The sequence below is a fragment of the Callithrix jacchus genome, chromosome 9 (assembly GCF_049354715.1).
Source record: "Callithrix jacchus isolate 240 chromosome 9, calJac240_pri, whole genome shotgun sequence".
Classification (NCBI taxonomy): Eukaryota; Metazoa; Chordata; class Mammalia; order Primates; family Cebidae; genus Callithrix; species Callithrix jacchus.
Window position 1 is genome coordinate 88,200,460 of NC_133510.1, and position 26,076 is coordinate 88,226,535.

The following is a 26,076-nucleotide window of genomic DNA, read 5'->3' on the forward strand; positions in this document are numbered from 1 at the left end:
GTTTTATTTTGAGTCATATAAATGTAAGATGAAATCATCTGCAAACAGCAGTAATTTAACTTCTTCCTTTACTGTTCGTATGCCTTTTATTTCTTTCTCTTGCTTAAATCCTTTGGCTAAGACTTTCAAAACTATGTTGAATAGAAATGGTAAGAGTGAGCATCCTTGTCTTGTTCTAGATTTTAGATGACAGCGTTCCATTTTTTTTTTTTTTTCCTATTTACCATGAATCTTAGCTGTGGTTTTGCTATACATGGTCTTTATTATGTTGAGATATATTACTTCTAAATATAGTTTGTTGAGTTTTTATCATGAAAGGATGTTGAGGGCCGGGCGCGGTGGCTCACACCTGTAATCTCAGCACTTTGGGAGGCCAAGGTGGGTGGATCAAGAGGTCAAGAGAGCGAGACCATCCTGGTCAACATGGTGAAACCCCGTCTCTACTGAAAATACAAAAAATTAGCTGGGCACGGTGGCGCGTGCCTGTAATCCCAGCTACTCAGGAGGCTGAGGCAGGAGAATTGCCTGAACCCAGGAGGCGGAGGTTGCGGTGAGCCGAGATCGCGCCATTGCACTCCAGCCTGGGTAACAAGAGCGAAACTCCCGTCTCAAAAAAAAAGCGAAAGCAAGTGGACCCCAGCGGCTCTGTCATCCGGTCCCCAGGGAAGTCGCTGCGCGCCTCCGACCCTGCCGGGCAGCTTTGTGGCTTCACTGCTTTCGCAACAAGCCCGGGCCTCCCGCGCCCCACTCACCCTGGCCCTGCCGCCTAGTCGCCGGCCGCCTCGCCGCCTGCCGCCTAACCGTCCGCCGCCCGCCCCCCGCCACCTTGCCACCCGCCGCCCGCCGCCTCGCTCTGCTCTCCGCGCTTCCCCTACCTCCCAGGCTGGGCCTGCCCCACCCGTCGCGGAGTCTTCCTGTCCCGACGCCCGTGACCGTCCGCGCCCGGCCGCCGCCTACAGGCAGCCCGGAGCAACCTGGAGCAACCTGGTGCCCGGCCCCGCTGAGAGCAGCGCTCTATCCGCAGAGGCGGCGGCACGATGCTGTGCTTCCTCAGGAGAATGGCTTTCCTCCCCTTCCTCTTGGTGACCTGGTCGTCAGCCACCTTGTTCACCTCCTATATGGTGGCCGCGCTCTCCGGGCACGTCAACCCCTTCCTGCCCTGCATCAGGTGAGTGGCAGGGTGGGCGCCAGGGCTCCGGGAGCAGGCGCAGGCGCCACAGGGAGCGCTGCCGAGGTGGAGGGAAGGCGTCCGGACCCAGCTGGGGGCGTCCCGCCGTCAGGCCGAGGTGTGAGCAGGAGGAGAGGTGCTCCCTGCAGCCTGGGGTGTTTAGGGAGGCAGCGGGTGCGGCGCTGAGAACCTCTGCCTGTACCTGGAGCACGGAACGATGGCGTGATCCTCCTCAGGTGGGTTCCAGCGTAGTGCCTTTCTTATAGCGGCAGGATTCGTTACACATTAGAACCATCCATCCTTATCTAAGTACCGTGACCCCTCTGGACCTGCATTGGTTGGTGAATAGATGATAAGGTTGGTGACACCCAAGTTTTGTTACTGCTATGATAGAAAATGTAGGGCGGCTTCTTTCCTGCAGCCATTCTGTCTGGTGAACAATGTTCTGTGGTTTTTGTCATTTTGGGGGTGGGGGGAGGCTGTATTTTTAATAGAGACAGAGTTTTATTATGTTGGTCAGGCTGGTCTCCAACTCCTGACCTCAAACGATCCTCCTGCCTTGGTCTCCCAAACTGCTGGGATTACAAGTGTGAGCCACTGTTCCCAGCGGAACTAGCATTAAAAGATGCAAGAAAGAGAACAATAGGTAGAATACTGCATAGAAGCAAATTTGCAGCAGTGGTGGTGGTTTTGCCTATGAAAGAAGATGTTCTGTGTATCGAGGAGACTTTCCCATCTGGCCTTTTGGTTTTTTGTTTGTTTGTTTGTTTTTTTCCATTTTTAAATTATTTGTAAAAATTTTCAGTAGAGACAAGGTTTCATTGTATTGCCCAGGCTGGTCTTAAACTCTTAGGCTCAAGCAATCCTCCTGCTTTGACCTCCCAAAGTCTCAAAGTGTTGGGATTACAGGTGTGAGCCACTACGCCTAGGCCTTGCATCTGGTATTATGCTTGGAAGAAATGTGGGCTTGGTTTCTCATGACACATCTCAGGCCTAAGCACCATCATCTTGCTTCGAAGGCAGAATAGATCCCTCTAGACTCATGTAAAAGTAAAGACCTGCTTACCTGAAGTGCTGCATTTTTTTTTTCAGACAAAGTCTCATTCTGTTGCCCAGTCTGAATGCAGTGGTGGGATCAAGCTCACTGCACCCTCGACCTCCTGGGCTCAACTGATCCTCCTACCTCAGCCTCCTAAATAGCTGGAGACTGTAGATAGGCACACACCACCATGCCCAGCTAATTTTTTGTTGTTGTTGTAGAGATGGCATCTCTCTCTGTTGCCCAGGCTGGAGTGCAATAGTGTGATCTCAGCTCACTGCAACCTCCTCCTCCTGGGTTCAAGCAACTCTCCTGCCTTAGTCTCCCAAGTAGCTAGAATTACAGGCATACGCCACCATACCCAATTAATTTTTTTTTTTTTTTTGAGATGGAGTCTCACCCAGACTGGAGAGTAGTGGCACAATCTCAGCTCACTACAACCTCTGCCTTTCGGGTTCAAGCGATTCTCCCACCTCAGCCTCCTGAGTAGCTGGGATTACAGGCGCGTGCCACCACACTAGGCTAATTTTTGTATTTTCAGTAGAGACAAAGTTTCGCCATGTTGGTCAGGCTGGTCTCAAACTCCTGACCTTGTGATCCACCTGCCTCGACCTCCCAAAGTGCTGGGAGACAGGCGTGAGCCACTGCACCTGGCCTTTTTTGTATTTTTGTATTTTTTTGGAGACAGATCTCTCTCTGTTGCCCAGGCTGGAGTTCAGTGGTGTGATCTTGGCTCACTGCAACCTCTGCCTTCAGGGTTCATGTGATTCTTCTGCCTCAGCCTCTGGAGTAGCTGGTACAGCAAACATGTGCCACCACGCCTGGCTAATTTTTGTATTTTTAGTAGAGACAAAGTTTCACCATGTTGGCCAGGCTGGTCTCGAACTCCTGGCCTCATGATCTGCCCTCCTGGGCTTCTGAAAGTGCTGGGATTACAGGTGGGAGCCACTGTGCCCAGCACCTTTTTTTGGTATTTTTAGTAGAGATGGGATTTCACTGTGTTGGCCAGGCTGGTCTCAAACTCCTGAACTTAGATGATCCACCTGCCTTAGCCTCCCAATGTGCTGGGATTACAAACATGAGCCACCACACCAAGCCCACATTTCTTCTTCTTTTTTTTTGGAGATGGAGTTTTGCTCTTGTTGCCCGGGCTGGAGTACAATGGCACTATCTGGGCTCACTTCAACCTCCGCCTCCCAGGTTCAAGTGATTGTCCTGTCTCAGCCTCCCGAGTAGCTGGGATTAGAGGCATGAGCCACCATGCTTGGCTAATTTTTTTTCTTTTTAGTAGAGACAGGGTTTCACCATGTTGATCAGGCTGGTCTTGAACTCCTGACCTCAGGTGATCCACCCGCCTTGACCTCCCAAAGTGCTGGGATTACAGGTGTGAGCCACCGTGCCTGGCCACCTGCAGTGCTTCTTATTGAGAAAATAGTAGCCATGTCCGTCCCGGATCTGAAAGTTGAGGACAGATAATAAGTAATATGTGACATGCATTGGCCAGGCTGTAGAAGGCAGGTTTTGAATGTTCGTGGAGGTGTCTGATGTAGCTGTGATTAACATCACTCCAAGGTGAAGTTGAAATGGGAAACATTCAGAAATGGGGAAATAAACTGACAAGGTGAACCACAGACACTATAAGGAAGGGGCTTAACATTTAACAAGGAAGCCTTTAGGAAAAGCAGAATGACAGGAGAAAAAGGCATGGAATTGCCCTCTTGTTGCCAGGAGTTCTCAGCCAACCCACAACAAACACATATATTGATTGCTCCCTTGTGCCTGGGGCTTTTGGGTTGTTTGCCGTCTGCTTACCTGAGCAGCTGGAGTACTGGATGGCCTCTGCCTCCTCCTAGAACACAAGTCCTTGGTGCAGCAGCAGGATGTGGATAAGAACCACACAGAGAGAAGAAGGCTGGGCGTGGTGTCTACTAAAAAATACAAAAAATTAGCTGGGCGTGGTGGTGCATGCCTGTGGTCCCACCTACTTGGGAGGCTGAGGCATGAGAATCACGTGAACCTGGGAGGCAGAGGTTGTAGTGAACTGAGATTGTGCCACTGCACTCCAGCCTGGGTGACTGAGTGAGACTCTTTCTCAACACAATAAAAGAACCAAACATAGAGAAGTGATGGAAGTAACTCTATATTCATCCACTGGCCCTGAAATATTCGACCTTATCTGTTTTTTGTTGTTGTTGTTGTTGTTGTTTTTCTGAGATGGGGTCTTGCTATGTCGCCCAGGCTGCTCTTGAACTCCAGAACTCAAGCAATCCCCCCACCTCAGCCTCCTGAGCACTTGGGATTAAAAGTGTGCACCCCCTTGCCAGGCTGACTTTATCTCTTAGCTCATCACCTCCTCCTCTCCTCTACCCCTTTTCTTTGTACTTCCCTTTAACCACACTGGCCTTCCTGTGCCTTAAATGCATCAAGTACCCGTCCTTCTCAAGACGTTTGCAGTGGCTGTTCCCTCTCCCAGGTGTTCTTCCTGCAGCTATTTTTCACTTACCTGCTTTGTTCAAATGTTACCATCCTGCAGACTTTTTCATGTACCTCCTTTATTTAAATGTTATTATCGTGATGAGACCTGCCCTGATCATTCTTTATTTATTTATTTATTTATTTATTTTTATTTTTTGAGACAAAGTCTCCCACTGTTGCCCAGGCTAGAGTACAGTGGCGTGATCTTGGCTCACTGCAATCTCTGCCTTTTGGGTTCAAGTGATTCTCCTGCCTCAGCCTCCCAAGTAGCTGGGATTGCAGGCACCCACCACCACACCTGATTACTTTTTTGTATTTTTAGTAAAGATGGGGTTTCACTATGTTTACCAGGCTGATCTTAACTTGTAACCTCATGGTCTGCCTGCCTCAGTCTCCCAAAGTGCTGGGATTACAGGTGTAAGCCACCAACACCCGGCCCTATTAACTTCTTTATACTCCAGTTTAAATATAAAGTGTTAGCAAAACTTAAAAAGTTCCTTGGCAGGAAGGCCTGATTTACCTGGCAGAGTTAATTGTCTGGCAAAAGTGCTGCCCAGGGTAATGAGCTGCCTCTGCTTTTTCCTCCGTTTTTGGTTCCCATTCCTGCCTCCGTGCCCATTCAGCATTGTGCTCAGAAGGCCATCTTCCACTTCAGCATTCCTTTAGCGTGAAAAATGGTTATCATGGGAAAAGTGCTAAATTCTAAACCCTTCAGTTTCTTTTTTTTTTTGAGACTGAGTCTCACTCTGTCACCTGGGCTGGAGGGCAGTGGTGTGATCTCGGCTCACTGCAAACTTTGCCTCCGGGTTCAAGTGATTCTCCTGCCTCAGCCTCCTGAGTAGCTGGGATTGCAAGCACCCACTACCACACCCAGCTAATTTTTGTATTTTTAGTAGAAACAGAGTTTCACCATGTTGGCCAGGCTGGTCTTGAACTCCTGAGCTCAGGTTATCTTCCTGCCTCAGCCTCCCAAAGTGCTGGAATTATAGGTGTGAGCCACTGCACCCAGCCTGAATTCTAAACCCTTCAGGTTCTTGCAATTATCAGTGATGTTGAGATTGAATTAATTTGGAATAAAGGCATTTGTTGTAAGGGAGGCTATTAACTTCTTCTTTTCTTTCTTTTTCTTTTGAGATGAAGTCTGGGTCTGTTGCCCAGGCCAGTGTAATGATATGATCTTGGCTCACTGCAACTTCCGCATCCTGGGTTCAAGCGATTCTCCTGCCTCAGCCTCCCGAGTAGATGGGATTGCTGGTGCCTGCCACCATGCTCAACTAATTTTTATATTTTTTAGTAGAGACAGGGTTTCACTATGTTGGTCAGGCTGGTCTCGAACTCCTGGCCTCAGGTGATCTACCTGCCTCGGCCTCCCAAAGTGCTGGGATTACAGGTGTAAGCCCCCACGCCCGACCTATTAACTTCTTTATACTCCAGTTTAAATATGAAGTGTTCGCAAAACTTAAAAAGTTCCTGCTTTCTGCACACACAGGCTCCTTGTGGAATTCTTCAAACGCTTCCAAGTGCATCATTGTCAACGTGATCAGTTTTTCATTACTTGAATTTCAGAGCTGTTTACAGATGTAGAAACACTCAAAATGGGTACACATTGTTTCATGTTGGCAGCTCTTTGGCCATCAAAGTGGGAAAGTTGCTATGTGAGCCGCCTGAAAATAAAAAATAAGTTAAAGCTTGGCACTAATAGAAAATAGATTTTGTTGGCCAGACGCTCACACCAGCACTTTGGGAGGTTGAGGCAGGAGGATTCCTTGAGCTCAGGACTTCAAAACCAGCCTGGGTAACATAGCAAAACCCTGTCTCTAAAAAATAAAAAAAAATATAAAACACCAAAAGCATTGGCAACAAAAGCCAAAATAGACAAATGGGACCTAATGAAACTCCACAGCTTCTGCACGGCAAAAGAAACAGTCACTAGAGTGAATCGGCAACCAACAGAATGGGAAAAAATTTTTGCAGTATACCCATCTGACAAAGGGCTGATAGCCAGAATTTACAAAGAACTCAAACAGATTTACAGGAAAAAAACAAACAAGCCCATTCAAAAGTGGGCAAAGGATATGAACAGATACTTTACGAAAGAAGACATATATGAGGCCAACAATCATATGAAAAAATGCTCATCGTCACTGGTCATCAGAGAGATGCAAATCAAAACCACATTGAGATACCATCTCACGCCAGTTAGAATGGCGATCATTAAAAAATCTGGAGACAACAGATGCTGGAGAGGATGTGGAGAAAAAGGAACACTTTTACACTGTTGGTGGGAGTGTAAATTAGTTCAACCATTGTGGAAGTCAGTGTGGCGATTCCTCAAGGCCTTAGAAATAGAAATTCCATTTGACCCAGCAATCCCATTACTGGGTATATATCCAAAGGACTATAAATCGTTCTACTATAAGGACACATGTACATGAATGTTCAGTGCAGCACTGTTTACAATAGCAAAGACCTGGAATCAACCCAAATGCCCATTGATAATAGACTGGATTGGAAAAATGTGGCACATATACACCATGGAATATTATGCAGCAATCAGAAATGATGAGTTTGTGTCGTTTGTAGGGACATGGATGAATCTGGAGAACATCATCCTCAGCAAACTGACACAAGAACAGAAAATGAAACACCGCATATTTTCACTCATAGGCCGGTGATGAAAAATGAGAACACATGGACACAGGGAGGGGAGTACTAAACACTGGGGTCTATTGGTGGGAAAAGGGGAGGGCCAGTGGGAGGGGGAGGTGGGGAGGGATAGCCTGGGGAGAAATGCCAAATGTGGGTGAAGGGGAGAAAGGAAACAAAACACACTGCCATGTGGGTACCTACGCAACTGTCTTGCATGTTCTGCTCATGTACCCCAAAACCTAAAATGCAATAAAAAATAAAAATAAATAAAAATAAAAAAAATAATAATAAAAAAAATAACAATTAAAAAAAAAGAATATGTCGCCAGGCATGGTGGCTCACGCCTGTAATCCTAGCACTTTGGGAGGCCAAGGTGGGTGGATCACCTAAGGTCAGGAGTTCAAGACCAGCCTGGCCATCATGGAGAAACCCCATCTTTAAAAAAAAGAACATGTCAAACAGTATTTTCCAACTCAACTAATTAATTGAAAGACTATACCTGAAAAATGTTTTACAGCAACATTTTTGTTAAAATAATTTACCACAATTAGTATACCCTAGATACCTTATTATTTCCATAAAATACTCCTAGAGATCAGTAATATTCCTCAGCTTTTTATCATAATATTTTCAGCAAATAATAAAATCTGTTATTAGAAAATAAAGTGATGTGTTTACATAACATCCCAATATTAGAATTTTCAAACATGATTTTATTTTATTTTGAGACCAAGTCTCTCTTTGTCACCCAGGCTGGAATGCAGTGCTGCCAACTCAGCTCACTATAACCTCTGCCTCCCAAGTTCAAGCGATTTTCCTGTCTCAGCCTCTGGAGTAGCTGGGACTACAGGCACCTGCCACCATGCCTGGCTAATTTTTGTATTTTTTTAGTAGAGGTGGGGTTTTACCATCTTGGCCAGGGTGGTCTTGAACTCCTCACCTCAGGAGATCCTCCCACCTCCGCCTCCCAAAGTGCTGGGATTACAGACAGGTGTGAGCCACCACTCCTGGCTTCAAACATGATTTTAGATCAGTTTTTTTTTTTCAAGGTAGTCACAATTTACCACTGAGAATGAACACATATCAAGGTTATGGGTTTGATCATTTGAGAAATGGCAACACCATTCAATTTAAACATTTTCTGACTTTTTACTATGGAATCTCTCATGGTACACAAATAAATTTTAGATCTTTTAGAGCCAAAATGAAAATACTTTAGAACAAAATCAGGCCAAATCATTGAAATTCAAAGTGGCTGAACACCTAAAAGAAACACGATATAAAACTTGCCAATTACATGTCTTCTCAGAGGTCTGGACTGAATTTCTCTCTAATAATTTGGATATTTCTTCTCTTTGCCAGCGATACAGGAACAATACCTCCAGAGAGTGATATTTTTAAATTTATGATGAACATCTCTGCACTTCTTGGTAAGTACACAATAATTATTATAAATAATCAAAAAGCTCACAATTCCAAGTGAAGTCAGATGTGTTATTTTTACTTTGTGTATAATTTTTATTTTATTTTATTTTATTTTATTTATTTTTTCTGAGACAGGGTCTCTGTTGTTCAGTCTGGAGTGCAGTGGTGTGATCACAGCTCACCGCAACCTTGACCTCCCCAACTCAGGCAATTCTCCCACCCCAGAGTAGCTGGTACTACAGGCATACACCACCATGCCTAGCTAATTTTTTGTAGAGATGGGGTTTTGCCATGTTGCCAGGCTGGCCTTGAACTCCTAGGTTTAAGTAATCTACCTGCTTTGGCCTCTCAAAGTGCTGAAATAATTGGTGTGAGCCACTGCACACGGCCTGGTGTATAATTTTTAAAAAGCACAACCTTTGCAGCTAGATTTTTGTGCTATTTTGAGAAACTGAAATGAAAAGATATCCAAAATTATGGCTTTATTAGAGAACTATACTTTATTTAGTAATTTATAACAGGATTTTCTGTAGGTGGTTTTAAATACCAAACTCTGGAATGGATTTTAAGTGTAATTTGGGTTTTAAAAATGTTGATTTATATTCAAGACACTTATGGAAACCAAAGACACCCAGTGCGTAAGCGAAGTTTCTCAAAGTGTGGTCTGAAGGCAACTAGATGCCACACTACTCAGCCAGAACCTTTGGGAGTGTGGGTTCATGACTGTGCCTTCTAAACAAGCACTCCAAGGGACTTGGATTCTCACTAAGTTTGAGAACCATTGACAAAGGCACTATCTTACCTGTTAGAGAAAGGGAAAAGGTGAAGCAAGAAATAGTATGATTTTTCTTTTCAGTTCCCCAGATACACCTGAGATGCAGTTGATAGGATACAACCTCATCATGAGCCAATTAATGTAATGCACAGTAATTACAACTATTGCACAATTAATGTAAGGCTCAGTCTTCTATAAGGCGATCCAAGTATATAGATGTTAGATGCAGGGCTTTTTCTCTTAGTCCTGCTGTAATCTACCCCCATGGAACAATCATGTGTTTGCCAAGGGCCTATCGCATAACCAGCGCTTTCTGTTTCTCTGTACTGGTACAGGGTGGGAAGGGACAGTGATGCTAACCCTACTTAGCGACTTGGCATCTTTAGAATTTGTTTGTCCTACTTGGTAGTGGCAAAGTTTCACCACATCACCCATTTGTAGTCCTAAGGTTTTGGAGGTGAGCAAGGGGAAGTAGGAATATGGAGTCTGTCAATCCTAGTGCCCTCTTATGCCATCTTTGCCATGAATCCCAACTTGGAAAACAGAGAGATTATTTTATCACAGCAAGTGATAAATATGGCGTTTGCTTCTGAATAAAGCAGAAGGTGACATTAATATATTCATTTAAAATAGTCTGTGTGAGCTAGGTGCAGTGGCTCATGCCTATGATTCTAGCATTTTGGGAGGCTGAAACAGGAGGATCTATTGAGCCCAAGAGTTCAAGACCAGCCTGGGCAATGTAGTGAGATCCCATCTTTACAAAAAATTGAAAAGAAAGAGAGAGAGAAAGAAAGAAGAAAGAAATTAGCTGGGTGTGGTGATGTGTGCCTATAGTCCCAACTACTTCGGAGGGTAAGGTGGGAGGATTGCCTGAGCCCAGGAGGTCAAGGCTGCATCATTGCGGCACTACACTCCCACCCAGTTGACAGAGTGAGACCCTGCTGCCAAAAGAAAAAAAAAATATTATGATAAGTTGTTAGTTTTTAGCCTGCTTTTTAAAAATTCAGGCATATATTATGGCCACCATACTATGTCTTTATACTTTATACTTACCATGCATGCATGCTATCCTTTGCAAGGATGTATTATGATTTATTTAATTAGTCCCCTATTGTTCAACATTTAGGCTATTTCTGGTGTTTTGTAGTTACAGTATTGAAGTGAACATCTTTTAAATATATCTTTGCATATTTTTGTTTTTCTATAAATTTGCTGAGTTAAAGGGAACACATATAAAAAATTATAACTATTCATTTATTCAACATTTACAAAGAACGTACTATATGATAGGCTTTTGCTTGTTTATGCTTAGTGTCGAGGTCACAACAGCAAACAAAACAGACAAGACCCCTGCTCTCATGGAAGCTACATTTTATTGCCAAATTACAACAAATGATATTTGGTTAATTGACTTGCTGTTTCGAAAAAAATACCTTTACTATCCTCCTCACATCATACACAAGAACCAATTGCAGTTTAGTAAACATGAAAAGCAAAACTATGTGGTAATTAAATTACAGGAGAATATTTTTAAACCTTGGAATAGAAACTTACACAAAACCCAGAAGCATGGACTGATATGAGTATATAAAAATTAAAACTTCTAAATGATGGAAAATACAAGAAACATTGTTAAAAGACAAATAGCAGAGCATAAAAAATGTGCAATGTTTATAACAGATAATAGACTAATGGACATAGTGTGTAAAAAGTAACTACAAATTAGAAATAGATAAGCCCAACAGAAGAATAAAAAGAAAATTGTAAACCTGCATTTCTCAGAAGAAGAAATGCTGAAAATTGCTAAATCTCACTAATCATCAGAGAAATGCAAATTAAACCAACAGGTTGCATTTTTCATTTATCAGATTAAAAGGAATAAAAAGGCAAGGGCATACAACATTGCTCTCAAATTCTGCCAGTGGGAGTCTAAATTGTTAACTGTCCTTGGAGCAATTTGGAGGTGTTTCTAAGCATTTTAATTGTGCGTGTTTTTTTGACCCAGTAATATTGCTCCTAGGAACCCATCTTTCAGAAACACCTGAAAGTGTGCCCAAAGATTTGTATACAAGGATATTCAGTGAATGTTGTTTGTAGCAGGAAAAATGTGGAAACGATGTAGAAATTCATTTTTAGGAGAACAATGAAATAAATATAGTGTCTCATACCATAGAGCATCATGAGACCCCCGAAAACAATGAAGTAAATCTGTTTGTACTTACATGAAAAGATCTCTCTGCTACATTGTTAAGTAGAAAAAGCAAGTCACTGAATAATGCATGTACTATAATAGCATCTACATGAAAAGGACAACAGCCAAGATGTGTGTGTGTGTGTTTGTGTGTGTGTGTGTGTGTGTCCATGTTGGGGAGAGAGTAAGATGGAGTCAGGAGGGACAGGGGTGGGAAAGTGGGGAGACTTGTCATCAGTACATGTGATATGAAGCTGCTTCTGTTTTTCATTCTAAAGAAATCAAATTATGAACATTCATCAAAGTTCTCTTCTTTTTCAGCTGCGGCCACAATATACATAAGATATAAAATAGTAGAGAAGAAGAATCGAACCTACTGTTTCAGCACTCCTGCTCTTAACTTGGTGTCTTTATTTCTGGGATTGTTGGGGTGTATGGGAATGAGCATTGCCGCCACTTTTGAGGTAAAAGCTGAAGCTTTTCAGTTATCAGGAGCGGTGGAGTGTATGTGTCTGAGGAGAGTAGCAGGAATGCAAGAGGCACACTATGCCATTATAGCCATTAAATGCTTGATGAGTTTACAATAAGGGGGTTAGTCCACTTTTTAGAAACAAACTTTTAACATTTGAAAGTTAGGGCGGGGCACAGTGGCTCACGCCTGTAATCCCAGCACTTTGGGAAGCCAAGGTAGGCGGATCCTGAGGTCAGGAGTTCAAGGGAAATCTTTGGGCACATTTTTCAGCCGGGCCAACATGGTGAAACCCCGTCTCTACTAACAATACAAAATTAGCTGGACACAGTGGCACGCACCTGTAATCCCAGCTACTCAGGAGGCTGAGGCAGGAGAATCGCTTGAACATAGGAGGTGGAGGTTGCAGTGAGCTGAGATTGTGCCACTTGCACTCCAGCCTGGGCAACAGAGCAAGACTCCATCTCAAAACAAATAAAATTTGAAAGTCAGTTCTGTACTTGGGAGAAATGGGGTGCACATTTGCATAATTATGTGAGAGTGTGTGATTCAGAAGAGGCCTTGGGCTTTGCATTGCTCCATGTTCTCATAGATGTGGTTTGATGTGTTGGGGGAGCCACCTCAACTACTGTGATGATTTTGTTAAGGGTATGAAAATATTTGCATGTGTTTACCAATTCTACCATTTAACCTTCTGGTGTTCAAAGAGGAGGCTCTTGGTGACATTTCCTTATCTTTTATGGCAGTATGCATTCTGTTTTTCATAACAGCAAACATTTACTGAAATTTTCCTGTGATACGTTTATTGAAATATCCCATATTTTAATTCCTACAATTATAGTAAAAGCCTTGTAAGATATGCTCTATTATTTTCCCTATTTATCCATGGTGAAATGGAGGCCCAGAGAGGTTAATACTTGCCCAAGATGAGATAAGTAATGCATGGCAGAGAAGGGGTTTTTTTTTGAGATGGAATTTTGCTCTTGTTACCCAGTCTAGAGTGCAATGGTGTGATCTCGGCTCACCGCAACCTCCGCCTCCTGGGTTCAGGCAATTCTCCTGCCTCAGCCTCCTGAGTAGCTGGGATTACAGGCACACGCCACCATGCCCAGCTAATTTTTTGTATTTTTAGCAGAGATGAGGTTTCACCATGTTGCCCAGGCTGGTCTCGAACTCCTGACCTCATAATCCACCTGCGTTGGCCTCTGAAAGTGCTGGGATTACAAGCATTAGCCACTGCTCCCAGCCATGATTTTTTTAAATTTTAGTGGAGATGAGTACTTGCTATGTTGCGCAAGCTGCTCTCAAATTCCTGAGCTCAAGCAGTCTTCCTGCCTTGGTCTCCCAAAGTGCTGGGATTACAGGCTTGAGCTACTGCACCTGGCCCATGCTAGGTATCTTAGGTATACAGAAACTATACGATGTGTTGCAGAGTGTCCATGTGGTCATATTTGAATATAATAGAAATCATGTAATGAATTTCTTCCCTATTGCTAGGTTTGATACTTGAAAATATATTTCCTTAGAAATAAGTTAAAAGGTCTTTTTTCTGCATCTTCCTTTCTTATGTGGAGAATGACAATTTAATATCAGTTCATTTGTGCTCCAGGTTGAGGCTGAACTGTCTGGATGGCAAACACTGTGGTGCTAGGGGAGCCAAGGTGGCCTAGGTCAGAGGAAAGCTGGGGGAAGAGCATGTTCATGGTGATCTGGGGCCAAGGGGTGCTGTGGCCAAAACCAGGCTCTCCTGCACAACACTTTAACTTGCCCTTAGCAAAGCTTGCATTTTCAAATTTAAGCCAAGACCCAGTGGTTCCATCTTAATGTTCTTCTACTGGAAGGATGGTGCCCAGTGCACATTTAAAGGAGCTGAGGCCGGGCATGGAGGCTCATGCCTATAATCCCAGCACTTTGGAAGGTTGAGGCAGGTAGATCACCTGAGGTCAGAAGTTCGAGACCAGCCTGGCCAACATGGAGAAACCTTGTCTCTATGAAAATAGAAGAAGCTGAGCATGGTGGTGCATGCCTATAATCCCAGGTATTCTGGAGGCTGGGGCAAAAGAATTGCTTGGAGGAGGCGATGGAGGTTGCAGTGAGCCAAGATTTTGCCATTGCACTCCAGCTTGGGCAACAGAGTGAGATTTAAAAAAAGAAAAGAAAAAAGAGAGAGAGAAAGGAGCCGAAGGTGAGGTGCCTGGTTGGTTATTCTGAGTGTATACAGGATCTGCTCCAACTTTTTCCTAGACTGGCATAGGGGCTGCCTTCTAGTTGAAATGGCTGGTTACAGGATGGTCGGGGACAGGGAACTTGTTTAGAAGGTGCCTTTGAAAAAAAAAATTAGCCATAACTGGGCAGGGTAGCATGTGCCTGTAGTCCCAGCCACTTGAGAGGCTGAGGTGAAAGGATTCCTTGAGCCCAGGAGTTCAAGGCTGCAGTGAGCTATGATCATGCCACTGCACTCCCACCTGGGCAACAGAGTGAGACCCTGTCTCAAAAAAACCCAAAAAGTGAAGAAAAAAGAAGAAGAAGGAGAAGGAGGAGGAGGAGGAGGAGGAGGAGGAGGAGGAGGAGGAGGAGGAGGAGGAGGAGGAGGAGGAGGAGGAGAAGGAGAAGGAGAAGGAGAAGGAGAAGGAGAAGAAGAAATAGAAGAAAGTGCTTTTGCATGGCAAAAGCAGTGGTTTTACTTAGATAGTGTGTTCATTTGGGGTGCGTTGGGAGGAATGAGTAGGGATTATCAGGGAGCAGGGAGCCTAAAATCCCCAAACCACCCTTGGCACCATCATGGAATGAGTCATGTACTTTATTATTATTTTTTCAATCATATCATACCAAAGTTTATTGATTACATCAAATGAAAATTTCTGTAATAAAAAAGGCAAGTGGAAGTCATAAAAGATGGGATTCACATTCATTTTAGAAAGCACCAACGTCGATGTAAAGAAATTGCTTAAGAGAAAAACGTAGTATTGCAGTTCCATTTTGCAAGCTGAAAAATGATTCTGTCACCATACATAAAATCTGCACATTTATATGCTGCATGTTATTAGAAAATTCCACCCCTCAATTATTATGAATTTTACGAAGTTGGGCTTACAGTTATACTGTTGCTGATGTATATGTGGTAGATATGGAATGAGTGTTTTCAGTTTAGTAGATAACATCCTCAAACAATGAGTAGGTTGTGAAAATTACAAAGACATTTTGATAGCTCAAAATTATTCAAATTATAAATATATGATCCCATTATTACATTTTTTGAGTCATATACTTTTACACAAAATTTTTATATGGGCCTGGCGCAGTGGCTCATGCCTGTAATCCCAGTACTTTGGGAGGTCAAGACCAGCAGATCACCTGTGGTCAAGAGTTCTCTACTAAAAATACAAAAATTAGCTGGGATGGTGGCACGTGCCTATAATCCTAGCTACTTGGGAGGCTGAGGCAGGAGAATCTCTTGAACTTGGGTGGCAAAGGTTGCAGTGAGCAGAGATTATGTCACTGCACTCCAGCCTGGGCAACAAAAGTGAAACTCTGTCTCAAAAAAAAAAAAAAAAAAAGGAAAAGAAAAAGAAAATGTTATATGATGTGTATCCTATAATCTTCATTGCAAACATGCAAGACGGGGATGATTATGCCCATTTTTAGATACAGAAATCAAGGTTTTGCACTAAGGTCACAGAGCCTCATGGTGGAGTCAGGACTTTTAATCCAGGTGTGCCAGGCTCTGAAGCCCACCATCCTCAGCACTCCCACCTCTAAGGCAGACCTCCTCCTTTCCTTGTCCCATGAGTCCAGGTTCGCTGTGGAGCAACCAACTATTTAGCATTCATTCTAGCACCTGGAAGGCTTTTCTTCTGGTGGTCAGACAGCCACATTTTCCAAGGAGTGCTGCATCTGTGCTGAACAACGGCTCAAGGCAGCCTAGAGTGAGTGAGTGCTCACGGCTCAGCATTGACAGACTCATCCAGAGTAACAAACATTGGTGACTTTTTCTCCAGGAGTTAAATGCGCCAGTGGTTCATGATGTGGGCGCCCTCTTGGCTTTTGTCTGCGGTGCCATATACACTCTCCTACAGTCTATCATCTCTTACAAATCGTGTCCCCAGTGGAACAGTCTCTGGATATGCCATATACGGATCATCATCTCTGCCGTTTGTTGCGCAGCTATCGTCCTCAGTATCCTTTTTCACGTTTGTGGTTGTTAAAGAAATAAAGCATTCAATGACACTTGTTAAAGAAAGATAATGAAGACTTTATAGGGACCACTGCAATGGGGTCTGATGCTTGGGGTGAGAGATTGGGCTCTCTGAATACAGCATTGGCAAGTGCGAATTTATAGTCAAGGAGTAGGATGAGGTCAGTGGATGGAAAAGTACTAAAAGGAAACCTCAAGGATAAGGGGAATTTGGGCCAAACCAACCTAACATGATTCTTGCTGAGTACTGGCCATGTGATCAGACATCATCTGGGAAGGGTGGAGGAGGAGGAACCCAACCAGATACCAAGGGTGATCAGATATTAAGGTGTGGGGTCCTTGCTAAACTGACTTAGCCAGGGTTCTTTGCTAAAACTGGATCTTACAAGGAAGTGCACAGATGGACCTAGGAGAAGTATCAGGAGCTTGACTGAAGTTTGGCCAAGCTTGACACTTCCCTTCCCCCCAGCCAAAAAAAAAAAAAAAGATAAGAACCAAGTTTCCACATTTTTCAGAAAAACAATTGGGATAAAAGCGTAGATCATTAAGAAAATGTCTCAGCATTGGTTAGATCGAAAGTCTCTTTGAGGGAAAGAATGGTGTGACAGAAGGTGGGAAAGGTAAGAACACTTCAGTCTGTTTACTTTCCTTCTCACAGGGCCAGTTTCATGAACCATGTGAAAATATTTATTTTTCTTTGTAGTGCTTGGCTAAAGACACCAAACATTGATACTGTACTCAAAGGAATAGCCCCATGAAGTGCCTCAAGGCTAAACTTTCCCCCTCCCTGCACGTAGGTGGCAAGACAGTTTGATTTACTCGTCCATGTGAAGAGATTCTTAAAAAGCTCTAGGTCACTTATTACTGAGTAAATTAAAATACATTTAGCCTTTTCTTTTTAAAGTCACTAATTTCATTTTCAAAATGAAATCCATTTTATTTTCTAACTCAGCCATGTGAAAAGACATGAAAATATATATTTAGAATGCTTGTAGATTCCGATTTAGAGGAAATGAAAGCTTTTTCTTTCTTTTCCTTTTTCTCTTCTTTAATGAAATATTTAACAAAGGGGGAAAAAAAGCTGTGGTCTTAAAGAGATGCAGAATTCCCCATCTTTCAAAATACCATCTGTAGTCATATCAGAGAAAGCTGCAGGGTCATTAAAAAAGTGATGACTAATGTCAGATGGTAGGAAAATCGGAACTGCGTTAGCAGCAATTTTGTTAGTCTGGGTTGAATTACGGTATAAAGTGAGCAAGATTGAGTGAAAACACATCACTTGCTTCTAAATATTAAGCTTTGTGTTTCTTTTCTAAAATAGAAACTACAAAATGTGAAGTCTAAGAATGATTTTGGTTTTTCTTCCATCTTAGGGAAGGACATTTTTAATTACAAAATTTCTAAGCACAGAGTAGCCAAATCCTGGAACTGAGACATTTACCAACAAAATATATACCCTTGTTCCTAAGACAGTTGCTTCTCAAATTCCTTGTTCTGCTTATAGATTAAAAGCACACTTCCTCTTTGAATGTATCTCCTTCACATTTGTATCTTGTGTTAGTTGTAAAATGTATAACAGTGGTTGTAGTGTTACAAGTAAAGTTTCTCCATGCAGGAAACCTTCCTTGCTTCCAACTTTGGAAACAGATCCCCAGATATCAAACTCAGAGAGTTTTAGCAAAGTCAGCATTTCAGGCTTCAGAGTTTCACTTACTCATTATGCTCATTTCTAGGAAGTTCTTTTTTTTAGACGAAGTTTCGCTCTTGTTGCCTAGGCTGGAGTGCAATGGCGTGATCTCAGCTCACCGCAGCCTCCACCTCCCAGGTTCAAGCAATTCTCCTGCCTCAGCCTCCCAAGTAGCTGGGATTACAGGCACCTGCCACCATGCCCAGCAAGTTTTGTATTTTTGGTAGAGACAGGGTTTCTCTATGTTGGCCAGGCTGCTCTCAAACTCCTGACCTCAAGTGATCCACCTGCCTTGGCCTCCCAAAGTGCCGAGGTTACCGGCGTGAGCCACCGCACCTGGCCTCTAGGAAGTTCTTATTAGGAGCCATGCCAATGGGAAGCAGCCCCAGACAGAGAGGGATTATGACCCTATACCAGATTAACTTGAATGAATTCATCTATATGAAAAGGTCTCCTGTCTTAAATGTTAGTGTGTTATTTATATTTCATTGCAAATAATTGAAAGCATCTTTAAATAGGCCAGGCACGGTAGCTCATGCCTGTAATTCCAGCATTTGGGAGGCTAAGATGGGTGGATCACTTGAGGTTAGGAGTTCGAAACCAGCCTGGCCAACATGGTGAAACCCCCATCTGTACTAAAAATAGAAACATTAGCGGGGCATGGTGGCAGGCACCTGCCACTGCACTCCAGCCTGGGTGAGAGAACGAGACTCCACCTCAAAAATAAATAAGTGAATTAGTTAATTATAATATTAGAAAATTTAAGATTACACATAATATTTCTGTGGGATGGTGCTGCTCTGGAGAGCTCCTTAAACTTCACAACTTAGATCAAGTTTCACTGAATGAAGCTTTTTCCCATTCCATTCTGAATTAATAATTTTCCCTTGGAGTCATGGCTGTACCCAGTTCTTTTTTCTCTACCATGTTACACTCCCTGGGTCTGGTCCAACAAAGTTGTGATGTTTCTGAGAGCTGAGACCAAGTTTTCCCTCCTCCCACTCGCTTGACCAGAATGGTACCTGGTGAACTGAAGACGGAACTAAGAACAAATAAACTAAAGAATTAAGAGGCTTTTAAACTATCAGAAACAGAAGCGTGGTAATGAAATGATCAGAGAATCTTCTGTGCTCTCTACTTCTTTTATTTTGAGAATCAGAAGTGTTAAACTCTGCACAGTTTCATGAGGGGTGCGGGTTAAGAGAGGTGTCACTGACTGAATTCAGAGGAGGCTCTAAACTTTGCTTGGCTTAATTAACACTTTGAATTTCTAATATTTTGTAGACTTTTTAGAGCATCCTATTTCTCTCTAGCTTTCTCTTTTGCATTCTAAGTCAATCAAAATGGTTATCACTGGCTTTGTGCAGAAAGCATTGCCCATGGAGGAGAGGAGCCTCAGCCCTTGGTATTATTAGGCTGGACTGTAGGGGTTTGTCATTCATCCCTGAAGTCTGATACAGGGTGAATCGCTTTGATTTGCCAGCTCTTAGGCCAGGAAGGAAGGGCTCACCTTATACCCAATTACCCAACAAAAGTCTGTTTTTTTTAAAGATAATAGTTTGAGTTTCTGTAGCTTGTTTTTGTGTACGAGCCCTGGCACTTTGGAATTTTACAATTTTCTTGAAAGCTGTTACCTTGAAAATAGTATTTTAGATCAGGCAAGGTGGCCTACCCCTGTAATTCCAGGACTTTGGGAGGCTGAGGCAGTGGATCTCTGGAGGTCAGGAGTTGAAGACCAGCCTGACCATCATGGTGAAACCCTGTCTCTACTAAAAATACAAAAAAATTAGCCAGGCATGGTGGTGGGCACCTGTAATCCCAACTACTAGGGAGGCTGACGCAGGACCTCTTGAATGCAGGAGGCAGAGATTGCAGTGAGCTGAGATCACACAATTGCACTCCAGCCAGGGTGACAGAGCAAGACACCAGCTCAAAAAAAAAAAAAAGAGAGAGAGAGAGAAAATAGTATTTAGGGTGGGAAGTACTCAAAACGAGCCATTTTAGACTGCTACATTAGTCATTTTGACCAAATTCCAAATTGTGGAATTATTTTCAAAATTTTAACTAGCTGTTTAGCTAAGTTAAAGTGGGAAAATCCAGAAACATGCCAGGTTGTACAACATGTAGCCGCAAATATTAATAAATGTTGCTATACAAACTGAAAAAAGTATTGCAAAGCTATTTCCATGTTGTAATTTAACTCTCATAATCGAATTTAAAATTCGAGTTTATAAGAAACTAATGTAACTGGTTTGACTGTAGAAATGTTGGTATTAACATTTTAACACTGTATAATGATTTTATCATTAGGAGAACAATCTAGTTTTAACATTAAAGGAACTGTTTTGTGCTGTAGTTTTCTTAACCTTTTTTAGTGATTGTCTGTGCTTCATTAGTTTCCACAACCAAGCTGGAATGGGACCCAAGCGAAAAGGTAACATTTAAGTTGTTCTGAATGTGGCTGTTGGATGTGGTTACATGAGATTGTGGCCAGGCTAGGTCCGGGGAAGATCACTGCTGTTTTTTAGAACAAGGTGCAAAATGTGAAGTAAACACAGTATGTATCAATTTGCCATCCAATCATTTGGTAGTGCAGATCCAGTAATTAGCTAGCAGAGTAATTCCAAATGCTTCCTGGAATTATTTTCAAAATTTTAAGTTCCTGATTTCTCTCTTTTTTTTTTTTTTTGAGACAGAGTCTTGCTCTGTTGCCCAGGCTGGAGTGCAGTGGTGGAATCTTAGCTCACTGCAACCTCTGCCTCCCAGGCTCAAGCAGTTCTCCTGCCTCAGCCTTCCAAGTAGCTGGGACTACAGGCACCCACCACCATGCCCAGCTTTTTTTTTTTTTTGAGACAGAGCCTTGCTCTGTCACCCAGACTGGAGTGAAGTGGCATGATCTCAGCTCACTGCAACATTTGCCTCCTGGGTTCAAGCGATTCTCATGCCTCAGCCTCCTGAGTAGCTGGGACCACAGGGATGCGCCACTATGCCTGTCTAATTTAACTTTTATATTTTTAGTAGAGATGGGGTTTTTTAGCATATTGGCCAGGCTGGTCTGGAGCTCCTGGCCTCAAGTGATCCCCCGGCCTCGGCTTCCCAAAGTTCTGGGATTATAGGCATGAGCCACTACAATCGGCCCTCTAATTGCTTTCTGAAACATTTCAACTATCTATGCTTAGTAAAAGAGGGTAGAGGGACAGTGTGAATGAAGGTATTTGGTGGCCAAAGGGAGTGTGGAATGTTAAGTAGAGAGGACAACACCAGCTCCAGTGTGGTGGATAGTTCATTTCAAGATAGAGTGAGAAATCAATGTAGTCAGGGGTAACTGTGCAAGGGAGTAGTGGCTGTAAGAGGCAGGAGAGGCTGGTACTTGACATAGATGACCAGAGTAAGACTTTGAAGACTTTTGAACAGTTAAGCAAATGGAAAGAGTATTATTAGATGAGTGTTAGGTAGAAGCAATGTCTGGGATGGTTTGGGGAGCTTGGCATGAGGACGGCCAGGAGAAGGCAGTTCTACTAGTTTGCATTTCAAATAGGGAAAATCCAGTGGGTTTTGGCAAATGACTAACACGAGAATGAAGTGGCACGATGAATCAAAGACAACTTCGAGGATTTTATCTTAGGTGAACCAAAGAATTTATTTCCTTGACCAGAAATAAGGTCCCTAACAGGGATAAATAATTTAGTAAGTGGAAGTGGATGAGTTTGGTTAGAATTGATGACTCTGCAGATATCATGAGATATCAAGGTTAGAAACGTGGGCCTTGGCCAGGTGCTGTGGCTTACGCCTGTAATCCCAGCACTTTAGGAGGCCGAGGCGGGCAGATCACTTGAGGTTAGGAGTTCAAGACTAGCCTGGCCAATATGATGAAACCCCGTCTCTATTTAAAAAAAAATGGACAGGTATGGTGGTTCACACCTGTAATCTCAGCTACCTGGGAGACTGAGGCAGGAGAATCGCATGAACATGGGAGTCAGAGGTTGAAGTGAACCAAGATCACATTACTGCTCTCCAGCCTTGGCAACAAGAGGGAGACTCCGTCTCAAAAAAAAAAAGCAACTTCTTTAAAATGAAACATTAAATTGGTCAAATTAGTCTAGACCTAGGCTTTCCCCTAACGTGTGGGTAATAAGCCCCATCCTGTAAAGAGGGTTCAGTTCCCCTTTCCATTGGTGAGAACCTCTTTCCAAAAGCAGGACCGCATAGCAGTGGCTCAGGTGTACTTTACTTTTCAGCCACTTGGGGGAGAGGTTCTACCACAAACCCGCTGCTGGGTAGGGCTCATTGAAGTATACTCCCAGGCAATTAAAAATCTGTTATATTCCACTTTCTACCTTAAAAATGTGAAAAATTCTTGGTTTTCTATTCACCCCATAAATAACTGTGCATTCTTGTATTTCCTTCTGTTCCCAATATCGAAGGATGTAAAAAAAATCCCTTTACATTAATTCACTGAATAATCATTTAGGTACTGCCCCAAACTTCTGTGTAGTGCTTTACAGCTTTCGCAGCACATTTATATGCAGTGACTTACTTGGTAGGGAGGGTGAGAATTTTAATTTCACTGTCTAATTTCACATAGAAAAGATATTAGGGCTTTGCCTGCAGTCAGACTCTTAGTTCAATGTACTTTCATTAATATGCTTAAGAAATTCCTCCCAAAATTCTGCCTCTGTTTTTAGAAGCCATCTTCTTTGTTCAGAGATGATATGGGTTGGGGCAGGTCCCCTGGTGCTGGCACCAACAGGAGGGAGCCTCTGTTCTCTACCTCCTAATGGAAGCTGGTCAGGTTCTTCTCAGTGTGACCCAGTATGAGAACAGTGGGTGGAAGTGACCATAACAGGCAGAGTGAAGAGTGGTGGTCTGCGGGCCTGGTGTGCCTCCAGCAGATCTGCCTGGATGGGCACAGGATCAAAGAAAACAGCTGTCACCGTGGCATTGCCCTGTGCAGCCTGACCAACATGGAAAAACCCTACTAAAAATACAAAAATTAGCCGGGTGTGGTTGAGCACCTGTAATCCCAGCTACTCAGGAAGCTGAGGCAGGAGGATCGCTTGAACCTAGGAGGCGGCGGTTGCAGTGAGCCGAGGTCATGCCATTGCACTCCAGCCTGGGTGACAGAGCGAGACTCTGCCTCAAAAAAAAAAAGAACTGCCCTGTGATCCAGCACGTTTCCTCACCCTTCTAGCCTACAGCAGAGCAGAAAGTGAAGCAGGAAATCACACAGGCATGCAGACAGTCCCCAGGCCTCATTTGCATGTCAGCTAATGTCAGAATGCAGATGTGCATTTTTGACTTAGAATTTTATTTATTTCTATTTTATTATTACTATTATTTTTGAGACAGAGTCTTGCTCTGTCACCCAGGCTGGAGTAGAGTGACACAATCATGGTTCACTGCAACGTCTACCCTCTGGGCTCAAGTGATCTTCCCACTTCAGCTTCCCAAGTAGCTAGGGCTGCACGTGCAGGCCACCATGCCCAGCTAATTCTTTCTTGTCTTGTTATGTTGCACAGGCTGGTCTCCAACTCCTGAGCTCAAGTGATCCTCCTGCCTCAGCCTTCCAAAGTGCTAACAATACAAGTGTGCGCCACTGTACTTGGCTCACACTTGTAAAATTAGTTTCTAGCACTGAAAAATCAGGAGATATCACACACATACACACACAGACAGATGGACAACACACACACACACACACTTTTTTTTTCAAACCTCTCTGAAAGCAACACTAGTGTACTATTTTCCCATGGAATTGAGCTGATGAGGTGTGAGCCCCCTAATTTCTCTCTCTTTTCACAACCATTAATTTTATTTATTATTATTAATTTTCTGGCCTCCATATGCAGCTGAGTTTGGAACTTCTGATTTAAGCTGTTCTCCTTGGCCTCCATTCTCTCATTCTTTTTTTTTTTTAGAGACAAGTTTTCACCATGTTGGTCAGGTTGGTCTCGAACTCCTGACCTAGTGATCCACCCGCCTCGGCCTTACAAAGTGCTGGGATTACAGGCCTCCATTCTCTCATTTTTGCCTCCACGAAGATACACAGTTAACATGTGGATGTTTTTTATTTAGCATCTTCTTGGTAGCTGTATGTAGGAGGTTAAGGAGAACTATTTTCTGAATGAACATTTCTATATAAACAGAGAAAACACGAAACCTAGGGGGCTAGTCAGCCAGGTTGTCTAGATGGTAACACAAATTCTTTGGAACAACCACAAGGGTGCTTTTTTTTTTTTTAAAGACATGGGGTTTTACCATGATGGCCAGGCTGGTCTTGAACTGCTGACCTCAGGTGATCCGCCCACCTTGGCCTCCCAAAGTGCTAGGATTACAGGCATGAGCCACTGCACCTGGCATTTTTTGTTTTGTTGGGTTTTTTTTGTTTTTTTTTTTTTTTAATATTGGGGCAAGAGCGCTTGTTAAGTGTACTCTTACAGTTAGGGATTCCCAGCAAAGGGAGACCAAGTCATGCCTTGTATGGAAAGTTCTTTCTTCTGTTGAGTCCAAACTTGCTTCCCTGTCTCAGCCATTTGGTAGTCCTTAGTCTACCTTTTGAAGTGATAAACTCAATCGTAAAACGAGAGTTTGTGGAAGCCAGAAAGAACTTTGGAAAACCTGCCTTTGCATTCTCAGTGGGCAGGTGCCCTGACACTCAGTAACGTGGTTGTGATTACCGTATATCCTCAAAGTTCTGACTTATGCTCACTGGACAGCTTTTTCCTTTTTTCGAACCTCTTCGGAGTTATTTCAGTATGTACATTAAAGTGAATCTTTTGAGGCTAAATTCTATTTCTTTATTATTGCCATTAGGATTATGTATATCATGTAGTGTGTGCAATCTGTGAATGGACAGTGGCCTTTGGTTTTAATTTCTACTTCCTAACGTTCATCCCAGATTTCCAGGTAGGTGTTTATCAATTCAAACGTTTTAAATTGCTGACAATTAGGATTAGTAAAAATTCACTGAAGACATTTTGCATTTTTAAAAAGGGCATTTTCTTTTTATTCTTAATGTGTTTGACAAAAATATGTAAAAATTGCGCACCTTCATTCATTAGCTTCTCCCCAACAGGAGGCATCTTTAACAGCTCTCCCTGCAAAGAGATTTTCATATGTCCTCTGCTGTTTGATGTTGATAGTTATATCCCGATTCCTTTCCTTCCTTTTCCTTTTCTCCCCTCCCCTTCCCTTCCCTTCCCTTCCTTTCCTTCTTTTTTGAGATGGAATCTTGCTTTGTTGCCCAGGATGGAGTACAATAGCAGAGTCTTGGCTCACTGCAACCTCCACCTCATGGGTTCAAGTGATTCTCCTGCCTCAGCCTCCTGAGTAACTGGGATTACAAGCACCTGCCACTGCACCTGGCTAACTTTTTGTATTTTTAGTAGAGATGGGGTTTTACTATGTTGGCCAGGCTGGTGTTGAACTCCTGACCTCGTGATCTGCCTGCCTCGGCTTCCCAAAGTGCTGGGATTACAGGTGTGAGACACCGCCTTCAGCAATCCTGGTTGTTTTCTTTTAGGGGGTCTCTATTACTAGTTCTAAATGTAAGAAAGTAAATATATCTTTTAAAAAATAAAAGTGTGTTGTTTAAAAATATTCCCAAAGCAGAGAGAAGGTGGGGCTATATTAGATTTGTCCACAGGAAAAATCTTACATTTTGAAACAAGTGAATTATTAACTCAAAGGATATGGAAAGCCAAGAAAATTCCTTAGGATCTGACTCAAGCATAGCACAAACTATAGTGAGATCATTTCTAAAGTGGAGCAAAGCTGTTGGAAATGTGATTGTCAATGCTGATGTCATTGTCAGTGTTGGGATTGTTTAACTTATTTTAGACCATTTTCTTTTCATTTTTAAAATAGAGTTTCACCAAAAAAAAATCCATAGAATGCCTTGATGAGGTCTGAAGAAAGAATTGGACCTCAGGCTGGGTGCGGTAGCTCACACCTGTAATCCCAGCACTTTGGGAGGCTGAGGCGGGTGGATCGCCAGGTCAAGA

The 26,076-nt window shown here is 43.0% G+C and overlaps 1 protein-coding gene across 3 annotated transcripts; it reads left to right on the plus strand.

Annotated features, from left to right (window-relative positions):
- The first annotated feature begins 641 nt into the window (after window positions 1-641).
- LOC118144280 (DNA damage-regulated autophagy modulator protein 1-like) lies at window positions 642-26,076 on the plus strand. 3 transcript variants are annotated; one of them, XM_035257169.3, is made up of 7 exons: window positions 642-1,168; window positions 8,694-8,761; window positions 12,044-12,186; window positions 16,190-16,367; window positions 20,449-20,507; window positions 24,887-24,979; window positions 25,940-26,076. In XM_035257169.3, exons 1-7 carry the CDS (start codon window positions 1,038-1,040, stop codon window positions 25,982-25,984), a joined length of 717 nt encoding a protein of 238 aa, XP_035113060.1. In that variant the 5' UTR covers window positions 642-1,037; the 3' UTR covers window positions 25,985-26,076. The 3 variants fall into 3 exon arrangements, with proteins under 3 accessions (XP_035113060.1, XP_054094670.1, XP_054094671.1); XM_054238695.2 differs by lacking the exon at window positions 25,940-26,076 and having other exon boundaries at window positions 24,887-25,402; XM_054238696.2 differs by lacking the exon at window positions 25,940-26,076 and having other exon boundaries at window positions 1,054-1,168; window positions 7,266-8,761; window positions 24,887-25,402.